This window comes from Phodopus roborovskii, unplaced genomic scaffold (genome assembly GCF_943737965.1).
Source record: "Phodopus roborovskii unplaced genomic scaffold, PHOROB, whole genome shotgun sequence".
In the NCBI taxonomy this organism is placed as follows: Eukaryota; Metazoa; Chordata; class Mammalia; order Rodentia; family Cricetidae; genus Phodopus; species Phodopus roborovskii.
This window is the reverse complement of record NW_026126575.1, coordinates 7,298,114-7,317,640: the sequence shown is the minus strand read 5'-3', so window position 1 is coordinate 7,317,640 and position 19,527 is coordinate 7,298,114. Positions and strand designations below refer to the sequence as shown.

The 19,527-nt window shown below is 41.3% G+C and overlaps 1 protein-coding gene across 2 annotated transcripts in view; it reads right to left on the bottom strand.

The window, feature by feature from the left end:
• Positions 1–19,527, bottom strand: part of Slc25a26 (solute carrier family 25 member 26) — a 106,504-nt gene that overhangs the window by 13,822 nt on the left and 73,155 nt on the right. Inside the window, exon 6 of one of the 2 annotated variants that reach the window (XM_051203424.1) lies at positions 10,538–10,582. The exons of the other annotated variant lie outside the window; for it this stretch is intronic. Within the exon in view, the coding sequence (XP_051059381.1) occupies positions 10,538–10,582 (45 nt within the window). The remainder of the gene's footprint in view (positions 1–10,537; positions 10,583–19,527) is intronic. 2 annotated transcript variants of the gene reach the window in all.

Genomic DNA, 19,527 nt, shown 5'->3' with positions numbered 1-19,527 from the left:
AGAAATCTTGTTTTTTTTTTTTTTTTTTTTAAAGCTTTTACATCTTTAACTTTGAGTTAATTTGTTATGGTACCAAGGCTGGGCTGCTGTTCTCTCATTCTGTTTGAGTGATGGAGAAGCACCCACTGGATCTAGTGTTTGAAAACAACAGTTCTTTCTTCAGTGAAATCCCTTCTCAAAAAAATCAACTCACACCTTTAATCCCAGCACTTGGGAAGCAGAGGCAGGAGGATCTCTATGAGTTCGAGGCCAGCCTAGTCTACAGAGTCAAGTTCTAGGACAGGATCCAAAGCAATACAGAGAAACCCTGTCTCTGCAAAAACAAACGAAAGGAAGAAAGGAAGGAAGGAAGGAAGGAGGGAGGGAGGGAGGGAGGGAGGGAGGGAGGGAGGGAGGGAGGGAGGAAGGAAGGAGGGAGGGAGGGAGGGAGGGAGGGAGGAAGGAAGGAAGGAGGGAAGTAAGGAAGGGAGGGAGGGAGGGAGGGAGGGAGGGAGGAAGGAAGGAAGGAAGGAATCAACTCACTAGTTGTCCCTCATCTATTTCAGGGTTTAATAAAGTCTGAAATCTGGTAGTTTCAGTTTCCCAGATTGGTTCTTTTTTAAAGTTGTTCTGACTATTCCAGGCTCTTCACATTTCCATGTGAATTTTTACATCAGGTGACCAATTTCCATAGAACACCCTGCTGGGAGCTCCTACTGACTGTATGAATTCTGGTGTTATTTGGGGTAGAATGGACACGTTTACAATACTGACTTGCATCTCACTTTTTCATCATAAGCATTTAGTTACTTTTCTATTGCTGTGAAGAGACACTGTGACTAAAACAACTCGTAAAAGAAAACGTCTGATGTGCTCACCGTTGCAGAGGGTTAGAGTCTGTGGCCAACATGGCAGGGAACATGGCAGCAGGCAGACATGGCATTGGGGAAATAGCTTAGAGCTTATATCTGATTCAAGCAGGACTAAATAGGAATGGCATGACCATTTTGAAACCTCAATGCCCACCGCTAGTGACATACCTCCTCCAACAAGGCCATACATCCTAAACCTCTCCCCAAACGGTTCCAACTGGGGATGAAGTACTCAAACACATGCGCCTATGAGGGCCATTCTCATTCAAGCCACCGCAATAAGCATCTCTCCCCACAATTTCCCACTCAACCCTGTGCTAGAGTTTCATAGGCTTTGACCCTGGTTTTGTCAGATTTATTTTTAAATACTCCACATGTCATGGAGCTATATGAAGGGTAAATGTGAACCTGTAAATTCAGTAGAAACTGATTATCAACACAAATGATTTTATCTGATTTGTGTTCTGCAAGATTAGCCATTCCAAAGGCTTCGCTCCTGTGCAGATACCATCAACTTTCTTCACAACTAAAGTCAGGCCTACTTATTCCTTTCTAGTCAAAGCAACTTATTTCACCTGAAATAATGGCCACACATGTTACCAAAAAGAGCTCCTGAATATCTTATTTTAAATGTTTAGAATAGTATAATGACACAGAAGAAGTGTCATTCTGGGGAAATAACCAAACACAGAACACATAAAATAAGAACAGCTGACTCAGCACCCATCTCCCATTATGGGTATTTATTTCCCTACTGACAACTCCCTCTGGAAGGGTTACAGGATTGCTAAAGATTTGATGAGGCCATAAAAATAAATCCAGATGCACATGGCCCTGTCTACCTTGTCAAGTTTAGGCTTTTAACACAGAATAACAAATAAGATACATGCTGCTGCGTGATGTCTCATTTCTTCCCAGCCCTATGAGGAAGAGAAATCTACTGGGCTAAAAGTCTACCTATCAAATAGGCTTCTTCTTCTTTTTTTTTAATCATTTTTTTGGGGGAGGGGTTAAGACAGTATTGCTTTGGAGCCTGTCCTGGAACTTACTCTGTGGACCAGGCTGGCCTCGAACTCACAGAGATCCCCCTGCCTCTGTATCCAAAGTACTTGGGTTAAAGGCGTGTGTGCGCCACCAGTGCCCAGCTCATACTAGGTTTATGAAGACAAATAAGCTTTAAGAAACTTTGTGACAAGCATATTTCTAAAGTCTATAACTCTACAGAAAAGAAGTTGGCAGACTTTAGGTAAATGATTTAATGTTTAAAGAGAAATGAGTCTTCTGTGGAAAGCGTTACTGTCTCCATTCCTCTATAGGCATTAGAGATCAATGGAACACAGCAAGGAATAACAACTTTTATCTTTTGTAGCAGTCTTTATGCATTTAGCTACACATCTGATAAAAATGAAACAAAGCATTCATATGAAATATTCCCTTCTCTCTGTGTGTGCACCTGCCTTGCTCATGCTGAGCACACATTCTATTACTGAGTTATACCCCCAACCCTTAACACCATCACTCACTTAACACACTGACTGGAGAAAAGCACACATGATCCATGTTTCTTCGTGAAGAGAGGTCATTTTTTATTCTTAATCTTCTGACATCTACTAAAGAGGACATTATTCCAAACACTTAAACCACTGCTCATAAGTTTGATTTACAGCAACAGTAAAGAACAAACAAAGGATGAAGGAGATCACAGAAGGATAAGTCAAAGATACTATGTAATTCATGATGCAAGAAATGTTCAGTGATTGCTTACCAGGTGTTTCTTGCAAGCTCAAGGGAAAAACAAAACTTCTGGGACAATCAGTGAGGGATGGATACGCGCACGCGCGCGCGCGCACACACACACACATATAGAGAGAGCAAGAGCAAGAGCAAGAGGGTCATGAAATGGGGGTGGGGCTGGTGGAAGAGAAGCTTCACAGAGGAGCCTGTTGTGTTCTAGGAAGAAAGGGGACCTGGTTACCAAGGGAAGAAAACAATCAAAATAGACTCGGATGTCTGAAGACTTCAAATATAAAATCCCCATAGATGAGTCTAACTTTCCACTTCACCTGGCCAGAATTAGCCTAAGAAGATATTTTAAAAAATAATTTTATAATAAAATGAATACTAATAATAATCTTAGGAAAAACAGACTCCAAGTCCACAGAGAAATTAAAACAAAGTCAGGGGCCAATGTCAGTGGCAAACTCAGGACACAATATAAATAATGACTGACAGCAACAGGCACAACTGATTCCTCTAGCCACTAAACACTTCTCACAATAGGACCCTCATCATAGTCTTCTGAAGTATGTATAACTGTTAGCATCTGTCATCCTTTAGAAAGGAAACTGAGGCTTGAAGCGCTTAAATTACTAGTGAACCTACCAATGGAGCAGGATCTAAATGGGGCCACATGCCATATCCTATACAACAACTGGACATAGACCTGCAGATTGTCATTGTCTTCAAAACAGAGATGTACACAGAATAGGAACCACACTTGCCGCTGCAATGCTACTGAAAAACCCAAGTGAGGTGGCTTATGCCTATAACCCCAGCACTTCGGAGATGACTCTCACTCAAACAACAACAACAAAACAAAAACAAAAAACAAACATACAAAAAACCAGGCCTGCTGACTGATTAAATAAAGCAACCATATTATGCCATATTCAAAGCAATTTACTTCATTAAGTTTGAGATTTTTTTAAGTGAGTAACTGAATATAAAATCTTGGGAAAATAATAGTGAGACCAACCAATCTAAACAGATGAGAGCCATTTACAAATGCTACACTTTGAAGTTAAAAATAAGAACAAGAAGAACTGTGCTGATAAGTATTACATATAAATTAGAAAAATATTTGAAATTGTATCTTAGCCCATGTGTTTGCAAGGAGAAGAGGATGGGATACTCACTGCAAAAGCTAGGGAAAGTCACTCAGAAAGATGATATATTGGTTATATTTAAGTAAGTTCAGACCACACTGGAAGCAGAATAAAAATAAACACAGCACCAGCAATGGGTCACATGATTCCTACTAACACTGTTGGATAGCTCACTAAGTAACTAGTACACCCCCAAGTGGGACATTAAAGATTTTACCAGATCATCTTATTTAATTTTGGAAAGCCTGTATAACCACAACAACAGGTGGGGTGCAGAGGCTGGGAGTGTTGAACAAGCTGCCTGTGCTCACACGGTCTCGCTCTGCACAAAGCCACATCTTGTTACAGACAGAATGGTCTGCGTGTGTTTCTCCAGGTTAGTCTCTGCCTTCCAGTGGAGAGACAGGACAACAGGCAAGCTGTAGAGAATGCCGGTCTCATTCCAGTAACATCTGTTTAATTAGTGGGGCTTGTGACAGCTTTATCTGTTGTTTTGTTTTCTTGCCTGCAGGACCTTTCTGAATACACACTCACAATTTAAGCTTCTGTAACATTCTCAACCTTAGTAATATTTCCACTGCCACATGTGTGTGACTATCACTCCCATCAAGGCAGAAGAATGACTGGAGAGGTGAGGGAGGGCCAGAAAGGGGCATGAAGAAATGATGTCACAGTCTCAACGTTTAAGAATTTAAAAATACAGAGGGCCACATATTCCCAGATGTTTGAACCCTGACCTCAGTTCCATGTTGTTGCCTTTTCTTTTCAAATAAAAATGAATTTTTATGATGACTCTACAAACACGTATTTATATCAAAGAGAAATTCAAGTTTAAGGGTCAAGACTGGCCAGTAGAATGCACTTAACTTCTTCAGTTTTCCTTAGGTAAACCTTTCTTAACAGAGGGTGATATGGAGGAAACATTCCTAGTAGTTTATGCAAACAAATTGATTCTAAAATAATTTTAGTTTACAAAGGAGCTGCAGAAACAGCACAGTTCCTACATATTCTCCTGCCGGTGTCCAGACTTCAAGGACCAAAACTGACCATAGAAAGCCTACTAAACCACAGGTCTATAGTGGAATTTTACAAGAACTGCTACCGTCTAAAAGTATGCAACTTACAACATTTGCCTAGTTCTTTAATTGAGTTGTTTTCATCCCCCAAGTGAGTCTTCACTTTTTTGTTGAGATAAAGTTTTACTTTATAGCTCTGATTGTCTAGAGCTCTATATGCAGACCAGGCTGGTCTTGAACTAAAGGCATACACCACCACCTGGCTTCAGTTGTTGAAGGCCTATCTGAGGAAGAATAATATGAGAAGGTGGGTCTCCCATCCCCATCCTAGCACCACTATTCACAAAGAGGTACAAATAGGCAGCATCAGGAATGGCTTGGAGTCCTAGTATGGGCAGCTATCTTCCACTAAAGCACACCATAAAGAGCTTATGTTTTTACTTCTAAAGACATACCCAGATGAACTCTACTGTCTAATGAAGACAAACTAAAAAGTTCGTGACTGGAAAAAAATTCACAATGTGGGACCTGTTCAAAGGGACTCACATGGCTTCCAATTTTGTAAGATTATAGGATTTTAATATGTGGTTTTTGTGGGTACATGATATGTTATTTTAAAGCCATCCACTCAATTCCAAATTAACCACGACTAAGATAACATGAAGGTTTTCAACTCTATGAAGCACTTGGGATCAGCTCTGGGAGACTCACAGTTGAGAATCCACCAACAAGTATAGCCACACAGCAGAGCCAGCGCATGCAGACTTCCTGGAAATGCTCCCTTATTAATGCTGACCAAGCTACTGTGTAGCCTTGCACAAGCATTCCTAAAGCTGTTCAGAGAGCTGCCTATGATTCCCGTTCAATCATAAGAGCCCTCCTGTAAAGTGCTCACACACTAATGTGTGTAAGGCGTAGGTTTCAAAATATGCTTTGGAGACCAAAGACAAAACACAACAGAAGACAGTAGTACCACCAGGTGGTTGAAGGCTAACAGTTATAGTTTGCATAATGAAAACTGGATGCACCCAGCTGCTAATTAGGAGTCATATGGAGCACACAGGCTGACTCTGGCTCCAGTTGTGGATGGAAAAGGCTGCGGATGGGATACACAAGCAGCAGTCTCCTTCAGGCTGATCTACACTTTGAGTAGGACTGAATTTAGGCTGGCTGAGACTTAAGATATGCCTTTCCAGCTACTGAAGGTTAGACATAAGAATTTCTAGGAACCCTGAATAGAAAAGGTGCTGTTCTAGAGAAAATGTACACTTGCTTCTTAAGACTAGGGACTACTATTTATGCAACCATATTTTTGGATTACGTAGCTGTCTTTTGGGGGAATCTTATTCTAACTGGGAGGTTCTCTGAGTTTTCTGTGTCTGTCATCTGATTTTGTATTAGTTTTGTTTTGGTTTTTTTGTTTTTGCTTTTTGGCAGAAGGGAGAAGAAGCCCTAGTCACTCAATGGCACTTCAATCTCTGTCTGAGTAATAATTACAATAGAACAAATCATAATTGAGGCTCAAAATGCTTCATCCAATGGCATAACTGTTTTAATACTCCCACCTTCAGAAGAACACCTGCCTTTCTGTTTCAGGGTGGACCATCTCTTTAAAAAACTAGGTAAGTTAGAAGCTAGAATAAAGAACTAGGAAAGGACATTTCATGTGACAAGACACCAGTCTAACTTTTACATGACGGGTACTGTATCAAATGTAATACTAATCCATACACATAAACAACTATCATGTGACAATTAAAATTAAAGTTTCAGAAAAGATACCAAGTTAACAAAGGGGAGGCTGAAGGGCAAGTCCAGATCTCTCAGAGCACCAGAAGAACATATTTAAATGTTTTTAATAACATAAGGCTTTTCATGACAGTGAGACACATCTGTTCCTGGCAGTACCAGTTAACTTCAAAGAAAGGACAAAGGGCACCAAAAAAAAAAAAAAAAAAAAAAAAAAAAAAATCTCCAAATGGAATTTGCTTCTTTGTGGTAAAAGCTAGCCACTTGGGCAAGAAATTTCCCTTGCCTCTACTGCTGACAGTATGCTGTCCAAACTGAACAAACAGGACACAAAAGAAAGTGACTAGGGTAGTCCTTCAAAACTTCCTGCTTCACCGAAAAGTATGTCAGATAGTCTAGGCCTGTAGGCCAAAGATGGATGCCCCAACATTACAGAGGAACCTTGGGTGACTGTCCAGGCAGCCAGCTGTTTATGCCATTTATCATAGTTTTAGAAGTTTCTTGCTCTACAGTTCCTGTTTACTCAGGTAATATTATATCCTTCTCGGGTCTTTAATGGGGTTGAAGACTAGAAAGATATAGTTTACACTTTCCCTTAGTCATGACAGAAAGTAAGTTAGGTACAAAACTTGGGACTCATCATGAGAGGATAGATAATGGAGTATTTTCTCAGAATTTGCCAAATACAAATAGACTAGACATTGTGAATATAATTCTTACCTGGTAAATGTTCTTATTATTTATAGTTTAGTATATTAGAGTTAAAACCTTTCCTTTTTATTTAGTCAAAAGGGGGGACATGTTGTGAGGTGTTTTATTACACTGTACAAAGATATGTCACTGTGACTGGTTTAATAAAAAGCTAAATAGCTAATGTCTAGGCTGGAGGTATAGCAAGGCCTTCTTGATAGAGAGAAGAAGAAAGGCAGAATTGCCAGCCAAACACAGAGGCAAAAGGACATGAAGGAGGAGAGGTAAAAGCCATGTGACAGCACATAGATGATAGGAATGAATTAATTTAAGTTGTAAGGCCTAGGTAGAAACAAGCCTAAGCTAAGGCCGAACTTCCATATTTAATAAGTCTCTGTGTCGTGACTAGGGGTTGGCAGTCCAAAAACAGCCTGCTACAGATATTTTAGAAGCTCAATGAATGACAACTGGAACCTGGGAATAGCTCAAATGTATATCAGTTTTGAATGGAGCCACACGTTTTGAAATGCCAATGACAAAAAGCAATCAATACCTGTGTATAAAGCAATAAAGACCCAACATCATTGCAGAGAAGGGGGCAGAGCATAAAATGCTGCATGGAGCATTCTACCTGCTTATGTGACACCAAAAAGCAGTGACTGCTGGGGGTTTGGGGTAGAAAGGGTACTAATGATAAAGTGGCAAGAGTGAACTGGGCTGAAACACTGTTAGAACTCATGTATCCCTGTTTTGTTTTGTTTGAGACAGGGTTTCTCTGTGTAGCTTTGGAACCTGTCCTGGAACTCACTTTGTAGACCAGGCTAGCCTGGAGCACACAGAAATCCTCTTGCCTCTGTCTCCCAAGTGCCGGAATTAAAGGCATGTGATGCCACCACCCAGCCCTCAGATATTCTTTTAGGGTGACATTTACTGTATGCATAGTATTCCTTGAGGAACTCAAAAATACATATCACTTCACACAGCTTTTAACCAGGCTGGAGAGATAACTGAAGCAATCAGGAGTACTGGCTGCTCTTTCAGAGGACTTGAGTTCAATTCCCAGCACCCACATGGATGCTCACAACTATCTGTAACTACAGTTCAGGGAGCAAATGCCCTCTTCTGGGCTCCGAAGGCAGCAGACACAAATGTAGTGCAGAGACACGCATGAAGACAACATGTTAAATTAAAGCTAAAAATTAAAACAAAAAACTTCAAGCAAAGTACTGTTATTTGTGACTACCACAAAAATCCACAGTGATTTTTTAAGAGTTAGAATTCTACAAATACACTTAAATTTTTGGAAAGAAATGAACCATCCCATGCTGCTTCCCTCTCTGGACCTCCAAACATTCCTGTATGGACTTCAAGTGCTAAGGACATTAGAATGTGTAGAATTTGTGTGAATGCCAGTTATTGAAGCAGTCATACAGAGGCTCTTGTTTGAAGGACAGCTGTTGGCTACATAGTTCTTTTGTCACATGCTAAAAAGGGGAGCTGGTATGCTAAGGGAATGTGACCTTCTCACTCATAAGTTGTTACATCACGCCTTTAACACTGGCCAAGGCATCTGTTTTTACCCTGCATCAAGAAGGAAATGTTGAAACTCACCAACAGAGACCCCAAAACTCCAGGAAACAAGTGCTAGTGTTTAATATCAGATCACATGTTCTAGCTTACTTTAAATTTTAAAAATCATACACTTGTGTATGTGCATGTTCACACATGCATACATGGGAGGGTGGCACATACAAATACATGCCAAGGCATGAGGTCGGAGGTCAGAAGACAATTTTTAGGAGCTAGTTCTCATCTTCTACCATGTGGGTCATGGAGCTAGAACCTGGGCCATGAGGCTTGATGGTAAGTGCCTTTGCCTTCTGAGCAATCATGCTGGCTTCTAGCTTCCAGATTACTTTTTAAAAGGATAATGTTTCCAATTTGTTTATTATTCTTGGTATGCAATTATAGTAAGGTTTATTTAGGAGTCCAAACTAACTCTTAAGATATTTTTAAAGAGTGTTTACTGTAGGCATGCCATGCATAGAAACTCCATAAAATTATGTTGGCATCAGCTTGGGTTTTGTTCGTTCATTTTCCTGTAGGACTGGAGTTGAATTTGGGGATTTAAGAATGCTAGGTCACCACTGGACTGCTGAGCTGTTCCAGCCCCAATTTGTACCATGATTCTTTGCCATTTTCCTGCTTGGTTATTTATAAACCCTTCCCACTTGAACAACTTTTAATCTTTCTTGACTATTATCCTACTAAGACACATGTCTTACTAGGTCTGCATTACCATTTATGTATACGTGTATAGTGCAACATGAAGTTGAACATGATGGCAACTATATCATGTAGTATTCACTAAGTCCTTTACAAAACTTGCAAAGACCCATGCAACTCATACCACTGTCACTGCCCTAACGATGAAAAGCAAATGCAATGTCTACATGTTTAATTAACCAATTTCTGTGTGTGAGAGAGAGAGACAGAGAGAGCATGCACACACACTCCAGCCTAGAGAGAGAGAGAGAGAGAGAGAGAGAGAGAGAGAGAGAGCATGCACACACACTCCAGCCTGGGTGTAGAGATCAGAGGACAATTTTTGGCGGCTGACCCTTGCCTCCCACCCTGCTGAGGCACTTTCTTCGACATACTCCATGCTATCTGCCCCAAACCTTCCAGCCTATCATTGCTGCCCCACTCACCACAGGTGTACTGTGATTACAGACACATCCTACTGTATCTGGCTTTCTATGTCGATTTTAGGGACTGAACTACATTGTCAGACCTGTGTGGCAACCCTTTCCACCAGCTGAGCCATCTTCCCAGCCCTTACTGCATCCTTAAAAGTGTTCCTTTCTATCTAAACAAATGAATGATCTGCCCCCAACCCAAAATGTGGTCATTTGAGCCCCTTACTCTCCTGGGAGTCAGCAGCAGAGGTGATGGACAGTGAGAGCTCCATAGCCTGATGTGCCTGCCGCCTTCTGCCTGTCTTGACACGGGAGCTGGGAAGCCTGGGCCTTCCTGTTTTTCCATTTACCCCATTGCTATTGCTTAACCCCGCATGCCAAACACCCACACATGCTCACACACTCTCTTCCACTGACTGGAGAAGGACGGCAGTCCAGGGGAAAGCAAAGCAAAGTATTTCTGCTCCTGTGGGCTTCAGCTGTGCCTGCAGCTACATCAAATAGTTGACAAGTCACATGGAAAAACACTTTGGCTGCTGGTAATTTGGAGTTTTTAAACTTCTACTCAATATTATCTCCTTCCATTGCATACCCATTGTTGACACTAGGAAAAAAAAATCTTCAAATGATGATGATTAAAAACTTACTTTCAAGGATTCCCACAAGGGAAACTGGACCAACGAGAAAGGAATCTGGAGAGAGAGAAAACAATCATGCAAGTTAGGTAAAACTATATCAGTGGTTGACCTGGCATGATCATAAGAACCCGCAGTTATCATTACAGTGATTCATTTTATTTCAGAGCTGTAATATGGCCAGTATTAAGCAAATACACAGGTGTAGTACAAGCTTTTAAAAAACTGATAACTCTGGCCATAGATCCCATCCTATTTCAAGTTCAAGGAACAGAAAGGACACCATGAATCCCCGTGAACTGAAGAGAAAAGCAGAAATGAGGCTGAGGAAACGATACACCACACATCTCCTATAGCAGCAGAACGGGAAGACCCGAGCAGGCTCTGTGTGAGAACTACAGCTCTGTACCGCTCAGCAAGCAAGGTGAGGGCTCAGGAGAGCAGCTGCTCAGAAGAGATAGGAGAGGGATGGTGTGAAGAAAGACGAAGGGAGGGAGGAAGACAGTGAAACGAGGAGGGCAAGGGTGGGGAAAGGGAGTGCGAAGGGAAAGAGGGAGAAGAGGCACGCAACGCTGGGCGTGACAGAAACAAAGTGGAAGAGGGTGGACAGGAAAGGAAGCCAGAGCCACTTGCAGGAGCATGCCAGCACGGTGGACTCCAGGAACCTGCCAGCTGCATGCGAGCGGAACGGCTGCAGCCTGGAGGAGAAAAGCTCTACACACATTATGTTCCATGCAGACTTCAAAGTAACCCTGGCCGAGCCAGGGAGAAGGTCCTGCAGTCCCCAGGACAGGTCAGGACAGGTCACTTAGAAAGTGTTTTCTGTGAGCACTAGACCTATGGGATGAACACCCAGTCCTCAGTAAGATGTCCTCCTCTAAAGGCGCTAGTAAGCCCCTAAGCCAATCAGTGCTGTTCTCACTCAGTTGACAGGTGGAGAGGCTGGGGTTCAAAGAAACCATGTAACTTGCCAAAAGACACAGTCAGGAACTTGAGTCAGATCATCTGACTTCAGAGCCCTAACTATCATTTTACCTGCAAAGATAAATATTCAACCATGTTTATCTGATTATAAATCCACACAGTACAATTTCTTCAATTTTAATTAACTTTTTAGATTAAAAAAAAAAAAACACTAACATTTCCAAAATAATGAACTCCAGTGGAATCCATCCACTGCTTACCCATCACCGCCTGGCACATTCAGTGCCCCAGGTGACACTCAGGCCCCAGTGTTGCAGTCTCTACACAGTTTAGTTCAGGTGTAGATCAGCTAGACTGTGCCCATGTTGACGCCAGCAATGTCAACTTATATGCATCCCCACACCCTTTGGAGGAATTATCAGGCATGTAACAACTATTTATGGTCACATGAACTCGGGACAGGAAGTTACTGCTGTACTTAGAAACTCAAAAATCTATCAACATCTGTCTAAAGCACATAGTGTCCCCGAGTGGGAATGACAGTGGCCACAAAAAGAAGCTGTCCTACTCAGAAAGAAAATGGTATCACGGGGTGTGTGTGTGTGTGTGTGTGTGTGTGTGTGTGTGTGTGTGTGTGTGTGTGTGTGTGTGAATGTCACTAGCTGGGATTAATTTGACAAATGAAAATCTCGTAGAAGCTTGTTCATGCCCTACATAAGCAGTCACACCCCTAGGTGTCACAGTCACACAAGACATTAAGTTTAGTGTCTTGATTCCCAAAACAAATTGGAAACTCAAGAGCTGTATTTTTAATGAAATCAAATACCAAACAAAACCCGGGCTGTAAGACTGGCTCCTAACAGCTCTTCTAAAATCGTAAGAAAGTAGACTGTATGGTGAGAGATCCCCAGACGAATAACAGGCAGGACTCAGAGTCTTCTAATTTTAATTTTCTTCCGTGAACTTCTCCTTCCTAAGTGTGAAGACATCATATTCTATAACAATGTCAAATGTCTCACAAATTTAAAAAGGCTTCATTATTGTAATAATCATTGCTAGAATTATTCATTTTTTATTAAAATAACTTCTAGGACTGCACTGAATGTTTTCAGAACTTATTTGACTTTTAAGACTATTCAACTTTCAATCTATGGATAAATATTTTTCCCATTTGCCTCTATTACAAGTTATTCATGAAATTCTTCTTTCAGCTTAAAGAGGCAACTTACATAGTATATAGTCCTGGTCCAAATATTCCTTAAAAAAGAAAGCCCAGCTTCATTCCCTACAACAAACTTCACAGATAGATTAAAGCAATTAAACACGCTGTAAATGCTTAGATTTGGGGGGTGGGACTTTTGTCCTGAAAGGTCCCTCCTAAGGTAAACTCCCGATGTTGAAAACATCTCAAATGTTAAGTCAAAACTGTACAGGCTGATTGTTGTCATTTCCAATCAGAGGAAACCTCTCTGGAGATGTGTCACACATTTGTGAGGTGCAGACAGCTCCATGCTGCTTCTAACTTGAGCAGAACATGGGCTACCAGAGAACAGCTTCCCTTTCCCATGCCTGGTTTGAAGTCAAACAACACTGATGCTTCTTCAAAACATGGAATTTTACACCCCACACAGATGTAAGCTGTTATTCTAAAATGCTTTATATGTGAAGAAAATGAATAGCTATACTCAAAGGCCTTCTATTCCAAAATACAACATACCTATTTTATTGCACCAAAAGTTGCAAAATAGGTCACTGTTGTGGCCTGTTTAATGCCTCCATTTAAGATGTTTTGTTTAAGTAAGGTTGTTAAGACCCAGGGGCACTAATAAGTGAGCAGCAATAAACCCAGCTACCATCAAAGAGGCAGAAGCTGGGGACCCTGCTACAATTCACATGGATCCCACTCAGCAACAAGCACAGAAGCAATTCTATCCTAGAATACACATGAGGATCCTGGGTAAAATAGAGAAAATGAAACTCGGGTCCCCAGCAAGAAGTGCTGGCCATCACTACAACACGAAGAATGGACATGGTTATATCATAAGCTGACTTACCTATCCCCAAGTATTGGACTGCAATTATGCCTGAATTCAATCAGTGTTTCTAACCTTATAACCATAAGATAAATAACCTTATAGTACTTTAATAAACAGTTATTTATAACCGAAGGGCTATAAAATATCATTTCTAAAGTATAATTTACTGTTGTGACTAGTCGATAGAATAATCACACAAGGTACTTTTTAAAAGATAAATAAAGGTAGATTGTAAGTTATAATAAATACAACATGAATGACCTAGGGAACCTAAGAATAAGAAATTATACTTTAAGGGTGAATGTTATCACACTTGGCAACTTGACCAACAACTCTGTTTATAAACTCAAGGAAATGTGCAAGAGTTAAAAATCCAAGGTATAATGGTTAGTCCTAATTGTTAGCTTGGTCAGATTTAAAAACACCATGGAAACAAATCTCTGGCTTGTCTGTGAAGGATTATGTAGACTAGACTAGCTGCTGTAGGAAGATAGATATAGCCTAAATGTGTTTGATATCATTCTATGGGGCCGGGGGGGTCTTAGACAATGGGAACAAGAACTATGGTCACACATCTTGCTCTCTGTTCCCTGACTGGATACAATGTAACCAGCTGTCTTCAGGCTCTGCTTGCAAGCCCCCCAGCATCCTTGATACTGTGTCCGCTCACACTGTGACTTAAAATAAACCATCCCTTCCTTCCTTAAATTGCTCCTGTCAAGCATTTCATTGTGGAAACAAGACAAATATACTAACACCTAAGATTGAAAAGTGGTCAGCTTGCCAGTGACATAGGAATGCGTCCAAAGCTGGCCCAGACTCCTTTCCTCTACAAGGGACATCTCTCTTCTGCTGCATGGCACTTTCCAAATTAATGTGCTTCATTTAGGGTTTCCCATTTTAGTGTCCCAACAATGACAGTGACTCTCCCCTTGAATAGTCAGCCCTTTCCGTTCAATCCCAGTGGAGGCCATGGGCAAATGATGGGGAGACAGAAATTTCAAAGTGACTATCATTCTTTAAACAAAAGGTTCAAAAGAAAGCCATTCAAAGCCTGCCAGAAAATGCCCATCAGAACTGAATTTCAACAGTAAACACCTTTTATTTTGTTTTGTTTTGTTTTTTTTTTTTAACTTAAACAGTTCAACTCGCTTATCGGCATTTTGCATAAGAAAATGTGTATCTCATAAAAGAAAAAAAAAACTGTATGGAGAAATACTGTAGTGTGGGTGGCACACCTCTTTAATTACAGATCCCAAGGGTGAGGGTGGAGGGACCCTGTCTCAAAAAGAAAAAGGGAAAACTGAAGTGAATTTCTCTTAGGTTAATAAGACACTCTAGGGTATCTTTCTAAATTAAGTACAATATGACAATATTCCCAATTAAGCACAATAGGAAAAAAAATCTAACAGAAGAAGATAAGCATGCACATACTGGAGCTCAAATAAATCTTAAGGATCACAAAGGAGGGACACTAAGGGTACTACTAGTCATTCCATCATTCATTGGGGCATTAGACACAGGGGATGCTTAATAAATCTTATCAGGGAAAGCCATTGGCTCCATCTTTACAGTCTATAGAATCATCAAAATCCTTCTATCTGGGCAGAGGTAACTCAGCATATCAACTTACATGTTAGTGTGTCAGTCATATGACACTATTACATAATGAAGAGTGGTAAGTGAAACAAACCCTCTCCCATTTAAGTTGTTTCTGTAAAGCTTTTCATCGCAGCCACAAGAAAGGAACAGACACTCTTATGTGAGTGGCCAACGTGCTGAAGACAGGAAATGTCGTTAGTCTCTGATTCACTATTTTTCTGACCCTCGCCCCCCCCAACACACACACATCAGGGTTGGAGGGAATGGATTTTTATTTCAAAAAGACACCTAGCAAAATTCAGTTGCACTGTGGGGTTCTCTTTCTCCTAACTGGCCCCAGCAACACCACATAGGAGAATACAAGTAAGCCAGCAAGCTGCAGGATGTCTGCCACATAGACCTCGGAGAAGCCACCTGAATGCGGTAACTGGGTAAGGCACTCTGAAGGATCAGCACAGTGCTGGCCTGCAGGCTGCAGAATTCTCACAGCCAAGGTGTGGCGAAAATAAACAATCCCCAGAAGCAAATTTTCAAAATAAGAAAAAATTTAAAGTTTTGTACATAAAGCTACTCAACACTTCCTTAGCACTGACTGGCAGAAAGTACACTGAGGTGGCTCTTTAGGGAAAATAGCTTCAGTAGGAGCAATGAGATGAATTTCACTGATAATCGGGCACAAACAATCCAGACACTCTCCCCCCTCAGCAGAAGAGCACTGAGGAGTCACCTCCCCATCAAGGGGCACATGCAATTCTGTGAGTGAACAGTCAGGAAGGGGATAGAGACGAGAGAACCTGGACTCAGCTGAGCTGAGCCCTGGGAGGTAGGGTGTCTCAGAGGTCTCTCCATCTTAATTTGGTTACATCTGATGAAAAACCAGAGTTGTTCAGAGATATCTAAAGCTGAAAACCTTCACAGCACACAATAGTTATTTGTTTCTTTGTTTTTGTTGCTGTTGTTTGGGGTTTTTGTTTTTGGATAACTTCCCAGAATCCCACTAGGACTTTGAGCAGAGGACTGAGGCTTTCTACATCGGAGCCTTTGTCTGGGCTCTGCAAGCTGTCTTTGAGGCAGGTCCATTCATTCCTGTCTCCCTAAAATCTATCCTCTAACAGTGAGAGGGAACCGATTGCTACTTCTGAGCTGTGGAAGCCCTTGGCATGTTACAAAAGCCTTATTTGGGGAGGGGTAGTACAAAAGGCTGCCTCCTATGGAAGGGAAGGGGAGGGCAGTGAGGACTTTATAGCAAATGTGCATAGGGAGAATATGTGAGTCACTGAAGGTGGACTGGTTCTGAGATGTGGGTGGTTCTCAGTTTACCAACAGTAAAACCTTCACATTCTGTTCAAACCCAGGCACAGCATTAGACCAAACCTCCCCATCTCACAGAGGGGAAGGGGGAGGGGGAAGAGAGGGAGAAGAGAAGACGGAGGGGGAGGAAGAGGGAGGGAGAGTGGGAAGGGAGCGGGAGGGGAGGAGGAGAGGGAGGGGGACAGGGAAGGGGGAGGGTCAGGAATTCTAAAACCAAGATTCTTGTCAAGATGTTTGAGCCAGGCATTCCAGGAAACATGATTTCCAGGGAGTGAGGATGTAGCCTTCACTGCCTGCTTTAAGATGGTCTTTGCTGCTGAAGACAGCATTCATAGGATGAGGTACTTTGATTTTCCCACTACAGTTCCTTTCCTTCCACCAGCATATTTTAGCATCACACTGCCCAGAAAACAAGAAGGGAAAAGGATAGTCAACCCTTTAAGAAGCTCAATGGTTAAGTTTTATGATTTCTTATTATTTCAGTGCCTGGCTTAAGAAAAGGAGGTGACATTCATCTAGGCTTCTGCAGTCACTTGGCTAACCTATAACTCACAATGTAGACCAGGCTGGCCTCAAATTCAGAGGTCTACCTGTCTCTGCATACTGAGTGCAGGGAAAAAAGAAGCATGCCACGATGTCTGGCATGTCTCCTAAATTCTTAAAGAATAAACAAATGAAGAGTTTCAAGCTAACCAAACATAGCAAAAATTCTCAGCTCACAGTACCATCACTTCTATGGATGCATGCTTCATCTTCACACTAAATCCTCACCTGCTTCCTTCCTGATACCACCTCTAACCTCTCCACAAACAGCTCAGTGGAATTAAAAGTACTTTTGGAAATGGTGCTACTAAAATAAAACAACAATAATGAGCTAAGCAGAAATGTATCAATGAGCTAAGCAGAAATGTATCCTTGGACAATTTACAGAGCAGACACAAGACAGCAACCATGAGAACAGCAGAGAACACACCCATCTGTTTACTTACCGTTCCACCCAGAGTCCTGGGCAAGAGGGCTCAATAACCACCACATGAGCTTGTGGAGCAACTGAGGGGGAAGAAGGACGAGCAGAGAGATGGCCAGTTTAGAGTGCAGGTAGAAGAGAGCCCACATTGTCTGCATGATAGTTCAGGGAATGACACTAATTATGGTTTCACATTTACTTATGAGACAGTGTTTGGAAAGTGGAATGTGAAAGTTAAGTCAGTACCAGTTTCATGCGAAAGAGAAAACAAAAACCAAAACAAAGCAAAACTACAGCTGTCAGTCACTGTATTTGTTAGTTAGGCCTAGGGGTTAGTAATAACTCAGACGCAAATTTCAGAAAACTTCTATTACTTCTATTATCCAGACACACCATCTGTTGGCCACAGGCTGGCTAGAAGCACCCTCATTTAAATCCCCCAATACGGCAGAGCTGTATGAAGAGTCAAGTGTAACTGCAGCAAATTCGGGGTATAAAAGCAGCACAGGGACCTTAGTTCACAACAAGCATAGATCTATATATGAACACAGTGAAAGAAAAAGCAATTCTAAAGCAGTAAGACTAGTTAAAATAACAAAGAATCAAAAACAACTTGCTCAAATCAGTAAAAATAAGGGTAAGAAAGGACAGGTGAAAATATGAAGCAGTTGGTGTCAGGCATGATGGGTACACACTGTAATCCTGGCACTTGTGAACTTAAGGCTGATCACAAGTTTCAACTAGCCTTGGCTATTTAGTGAGTTGTAGGCCAGCCTAGGCTATACAGTGGGAGCCTGTTTCAAAGAACAACAAAGCAAACAATAAATAAAAATATTAGCAAGAGAAGCAAGCTAAAGAAAACAAATTGTTACATTAAACTACCTAGCAGTATTTTGTTTATAAGAAAAACATGAAGTGAGTTTTAAAATAGTAAAAATAAAAAGGTAAGCATAGAAATTAAGCTAAAAAATTAATAAAGGTATTCTTTAAGAAAGATATTAAGTAGGCTACCAAGATGGATCAGTAGGTATCAGGCTCCCAGGCCTAACTACCTGGTCAACCCCTGGGAATTCAATGGTGAAGAAGAAGAAGATCACCAAATTCTGCAGGCTGTTCTCTAACCTCCACATATATGCTGTAGCATGCATGAACACAGGCACACACAATAAACAAACATAAATCTTTAAAAACTAAGCAACAAGGAAGTCATGATTCATAAAGAAGGTGTGTTAGAGGCTCACACTCAACTGAAAGTACGACAGTTAAATAATTCAGACAATGAAACAGAAGAGCCTGCACATTCGGTGAAATTCCTCCATGGTGAGTGGTGAAGAGGACAAAATGCAATCACTTGTGAACGGTGGGGAACAACACAGCCCTCTCAACCCTCACCCCCTCTGCTGCGGGAAACACAGAGCTTTGGCTAACACTTCCACATTGACTTAGGAAACCAAGCAACACTCTGGTCACACAGAAACTTGAAAGTCCATACTTTTCAAAACTATGACACAGCCCCTAAAAATTACTGTTGTGCTCAAGAAACCATGGAAAAAGAGTATATATCCATATACAGCCAAGATTAGTATGGAAGAGAGGAGGTGGACAGGTAAAATAGAACATTCCTGTTTACAACCCAGAATGTACTTAAAAGACTATATTCTAGAAACATCTATTTTAAAAACATGTCTGTAGATACAATGAGTTCTCTAAGAAAAGCATAGTAGGAGAGGAAAGCATGGATAAGGATGCCTGGGTGCTCACTGTGTCACTGTGAGTGACCAACATGGAAGCAAAAGTCATTAATAAGAACAACTGGACCTATGACTCCTCCACAGAATAGGAAGCAGTCACTTTTTTGGGGGGGGTGGTGTTGGATGAATAAACAAGTCAATTAAGGAATTTTAACATATTCTCATGCTCATTTACATAAATAATTAAATAAAAATTCTTAGGAAGGGTCCTTGGGAAGAGGAAAGGAGAAACTTCAGGGCAGTGGTTCCGAGATTTCATGAGTTATCACTCAGGTAGGAGATGACAGGAGCAATAAACAAAGCTATTGTCTGCCTCCGCCATTCTGATTTCATCTATTTGAGGTAGAGCCCTGCCTTAATTTTATTTATAGCTACTCAAGTAACTTAATGCTGTTAGGGCTGAGATGGAGG